A 5,000-nucleotide genomic window follows, 5' to 3' on the forward strand; every position below is an offset into this window, starting at 1 on the left:
CCTAATTAAACCATGTAAACCTATTCTGGTACAACCTCAAAATGCAATTATGAACCTGAAAATTAACATAATATGAGCACTTTAAGTAATAGTCTGTAACTATCATCAGGAAAATGTAGTGCAGTAAAAAGTACTACGACAATATTTCGTAGTAGAAGTGGTAAGTGACTCAAGTACAGTACAAGTACCTCAACATTTGGACTCAATGTACAGTAAGTTGATTAAATGTACTTTGTAATTTTTCCTCAGATGGCGAACCTGGCCTACGTTCAGGGTCAGCTGGACAGCGTGAGTACCGTCCAATCACAGCTCAGCTGGTTAATGTCACCTGCTCTGTGTTACTATGGCAACAGCTGGTTGCCTTCATCATCATCATCTTCGTTGTTTCCTCGTCTTCGTCTCTCAGGCAGAAAAACTCTTCAAAGCAGCGATGAGCTTCCTGCTGTCTGGAGGAACGCCACAGGTCTGTGTGTGTGTGTTTGTGTGTGTTTGTGTGTGTGTGTGTGTGTGTGTGTGTGTGTGTGTGTGTGTGTGTGTGTGTGTGTGTGTGTGTGTGTCTGTCTGTGTGTGTGTTGTTTTTGAATTTAGTTTTTTCTAAGTTTTTGATATCTTTTTTAACTTTATTTCAATTTTCAATTGTATCAAATCAGTGTTATCTCAGGACACTTTACAGATAGAGTAGGTCTAGACCACAATCTATAATTTACAAAGACCCAACAATTCCAATAATTCCCCCAAGAGCAAGCATTTAGTGTGACAGTGGTGAGGACAAACTCCCTATTAGGAAGAAACCTGGGACAGACCCAGGCTCTTGGTAGGCGGTGTCTGACGGGACAGACACCACCTGTATATGTTTTTGTCCCATATTTTAACTTGTGGCTTTTGCGAACAGTGTGTCCAGTCAGCTGTTTCTGTCTTCACTGACTTCCTGTCTGTTTCCAGGACGACAACGCTGTCATCGAGATGTCTCTGAAACTCGCCACCATCTACGCTGAACAGAACAAGTAAGACCCCCAAACTCCACCCTTCTTCATCCTCCACACCAAACTCAAGTCACAAACCTGCTGATTTAGTAACTGTGTGTGTGTGTGTGTGTGTGTGTGTGTGTGTGTGTGTGTGTGTGTGTGTGTGTGTGTGTGTGTGTGTGTGTGTGTGTGTGTGTGTGTGTGTGTGTGTGTGTGTGTGTGTGTGTGTTTGAGGGCGGAGCTTGCAGAGCATGGCTTCAGGTTCTGTTTGGAGTCTCTGGAGGCCAAACTGCAGAACCAGAAGGAAACAGCTGCAGAGGAGCTGACAGGTGAAACACCAACACATTAAAGGTCCCATGACATGGTGCTCTTTGGATTCTTTTATATAGACCTTAGTGGTCCCCTAATACTGTATATGAAGTCTCTTTTATATAGACCTTAGTGGTCCCCTAATACTGTATCTGAAGTCTCTTTTATATAGACCTTAGTGGTCCCCTGTATCTAATACTGTATCTGAAGTCTCTTTTTTTATAGACCTTAGTGGTCCCCTAATACTGTATCTGAAGTCTCTTTTATATAGACCTTAGTGGTCCCCTAATACTGTATCTGAAGTCTCTTTTATATAGACCTTAGTGGTCCCCTAATACTGTATCTGAAGTCTCTTTTATATAGACCTTAGTGGTCCCCTAATACTGTATCTGAAGTCTCTTTTATATAGACCTTAGTGGTCCCCTAATACTGTATCTGAAGTCTCTTTTATATAGGCCTTAGTGGTCCCCTAATACTGTATCTGAAGTCTCTTTTATATAGACCTTAGTGGTCCCCTAATACTGTATCTGAAGTCTCTTTTATATAGACCTTAGTGGTCCCCTAATACTGTATCTGAAGTCTCTTTTATATAGACCTTAGTGGTCCCCTAATACTGTATCTGAAGTCTCTTTTATATAGACCTTAGTGGTCCCCCTAATACTGTATCTGAAGTCTCTTTTATATAGACCTTAGTGGTCCCCTAATACTGTATCTGAAGTCTCTTTATATAGACCTTAGTGGTCCCCTAATACTGTATCTGAAGTCTCTTTATATAGACCTTAGTGGTCCCCTAATACTGTATCTGAAGTCTCTTTTATATAGACCTTAGTGGTCCCCTAATACTGTATCTGAAGTCTCTTTTATATAGACCTTAGTGGTCCCCTAATACTGTATCTGAAGTCTCTTTTATATAGGCCTTAGTGGTCCCCTAATACTGTATCTGAAGTCTCTTTTATATAGACCTTAGTGGTCCCCTAATACTGTATCTGAAGTCTCTTTTATATAGACCTTAGTGGTCCCCTAATACTGTATCTGAAGTCTCTTTTATATAGACCTTAGTGGTCCCCTAATACTGTATCTGAAGTCTCTTTTATATAGACCTTAGTGGTCCCCTAATACTGTATCTGAAGTCTCTTTTATATAGACCTTAGTGGTCCCCTAATACTGTGTATCTGAAGTCTCTTTTATATAGACCTTAGTGGTCCCCTAATACTGTATCTGAAGTCTCTTTTATAAAATGCATTCTTGTGCAGAATTGTTGTTGTTGTTGTGTTTATGTTGTTGTTTATGTTGTTGTTGTGTTTATGTTGTTGTGTTCATGTTGTTTTTGTTGTTGTGTTATTGTTGTTGTTGTGTTGTTTATGTTGTTGTGTTTATGTTGTTGTTTATGTTGTTGCTTTCTCCAGAGGAGCAGGAGGCTCTGAGGAAGGAGACCCGGCTGCTGCTGGGACTCTGTCTGGACTCCCGGGCTCGGTACCGAGCTTCCTCTCTGCAGCTGGAGCAGGCAGGACAGGACTACCAGAAGGCCCTGGACATCTGCTGCTCAGAGCAGGGAGACAGGCACCCTCAGGTAGACAGACAGGTAGACAGACAGGACTACCAGAAGGCCCTGGACATCTGCTGCTCAGAGCAGGGAGACAGGCACCCTCAGGTAGACAGACAGGACTACCAGAAGGCCCTGGACATCTGCTGCTCAGAGCAGGGAGACAGGCACCCTCAGGTAGACAGACAGGTAGACAGACAGGACTACCAGAAGGCCCTGGACATCTGCTGCTCAGAGCAGGGAGACAGGCACCCTCAGGTAGACAGACAGGTAGACAGACAGGACTACCAGAAGGCCCTGGACATCTGCTGCTCAGAGCAGGGAGACAGGCACCCTCAGGTAGACAGACAGGACTACCAGAAGGCCCTGGACATCTGCTGCTCAGAGCAGGGAGACAGGCACCCTCAGGTAGACAGACAGGTAGACAGACAGGACTACCAGAAGGCCCTGGACATCTGCTGCTCAGAGCAGGGAGACAGGCACCCTCAGGTAGACAGACAGGTAGACAGACAGGACTACCAGAAGGCCCTGGACATCTGCTGCTCAGAGCAGGGAGACAGGCACCCTCAGGTAGACAGACAGGTAGACAGACAGGACTACCAGAAGGCCCTGGACATCTGCTGCTCAGAGCAGGGAGACAGGCACCCTCAGGTAGACAGACAGGACTACCAGAAGGCCCTGGACATCTGCTGCTCAGAGCAGGGAGACAGGCACCCTCAGGTAGACAGACAGGTAGACAGACAGGACTACCAGAAGGCCCTGGACATCTGCTGCTCAGAGCAGGGAGACAGGCACCCTCAGGTAGACAGACAGGTAGACAGACAGGACTACCAGAAGGCCCTGGACATCTGCTGCTCAGAGCAGGGAGACAGGCACCCTCAGGTAGACAGACAGGTAGACAGACAGGACTACCAGAAGGCCCTGGACATCTGCTGCTCAGAGCAGGGAGACAGGCACCCTCAGGTAGACAGACAGGTAGACAGACAGGCAGGGAGACACACACCCTCAGGTAGACAGACAGGCAGACAGACAGGCAGGGAGACACACAGCCTCAGGTGGACAGACAGACAGGCAGACAGACAGGACTACCAGAAGGCCCTGGACATCTGCTGCTCAGAGCAGGGAGACAGGCACCCTCAGGTAGACAGACAGGTAGACAGACAGGCAGGGAGACACACACCCTCAGGTAGACAGACAGGCAGACAGACAGGCAGGGAGACACACAGCCTCAGGTGGACAGACAGGCAGACAGACAGGACTACCAGAAGGCCCTGGATATCTGCTGCTCAGAGCAGGGAGACACACAGGTAGACAGACAGTGAGACAGACAGGCAGGGAGACAGACACCCTCAGGTAGACAGACAGGGAGACAGACAAGCAGGGAGACAGACAGACAGGTAGACACACAAGTAGACAGACAGGCAGGGAGACAGACAGGGACAGACAGGTAGGAAGACAGACAGGAAGGCAGGTAGACAGACGGGTAGGGAGACAGGCAGAGAGACAGTTCTGACAACAAATGACTACAAAAACAACAAAAATGAAGAAGCCCAAACTGAGGTTCTGTGTTCTGCAGACTCTGGTGCTGATGAGCGACCTGGCCACCATCTTGGATCTGCAGGGTCGCCATGACGACGCCCTGGCGCTGGTCCAGCAGGCGGTGGATCTGAGCCGCTCCGCGGGTCACCCGGACCAACACGTGCTGCTGGGAAACATGGCAGGCATCCTGCTACACACAGGTCAGACAAGCAGCAAGCTAACCGCTAACTGCTACCGCTACCGCTAACCGCTAACAGCTAACAGCTAACAGACAGAAACAACCAGCTGCTGGGAAACATGGCAGGCATCCTGCTACACACAGGTCAGACAAGCAGCAAGCTAACCGCTAACTGCTACCGCTACCGCTAACCGCTAACAGCTAACAGCTAACAGACAGAAACAACCAGCTGCTGGGAAACATGGCAGGCATCCTACTACACACAGGTCAGACAAGCAGCAAGCTAACCGCTAACTGCTACCGCTACCGCTAACAGCTAACAGCTAACAGACAGAAACAACCAGCTGCTGGGAAACATGGTAGGCATCCTGCTACACACAGGTCAGACAAGCAGCAAGCTAACCGCTAACCGCTACCGCTACCGCTAACCGCTAACAGCTAACAGCTAACAGCTAACAGCTAACAG

General features: G+C 47.9%; 1 protein-coding gene across 2 annotated transcripts in view; it reads left to right on the forward strand.

The window, feature by feature from the left end:
* The window catches only part of ttc19 (tetratricopeptide repeat domain 19), a 12,226-nt gene that overhangs the window by 6,295 nt on the left and 931 nt on the right, over positions 1-5,000 (forward strand). For both annotated transcript variants that reach the window (XM_028593617.1, XM_028593618.1), the window contains 6 exons: positions 250-288; positions 407-463; positions 943-1,004; positions 1,200-1,294; positions 2,681-2,844; positions 4,394-4,556. In XM_028593617.1, coding sequence (XP_028449418.1) covers positions 250-288; positions 407-463; positions 943-1,004; positions 1,200-1,294; positions 2,681-2,844; positions 4,394-4,556 — 580 coding nt within the window. The remainder of the gene's footprint in view (positions 1-249; positions 289-406; positions 464-942; positions 1,005-1,199; positions 1,295-2,680; positions 2,845-4,393; positions 4,557-5,000) is intronic.

The sequence above is a fragment of the Perca flavescens genome, chromosome 12 (assembly GCF_004354835.1).
Source record: "Perca flavescens isolate YP-PL-M2 chromosome 12, PFLA_1.0, whole genome shotgun sequence".
NCBI classification, from domain to species: domain Eukaryota; kingdom Metazoa; phylum Chordata; class Actinopteri; order Perciformes; family Percidae; genus Perca; species Perca flavescens.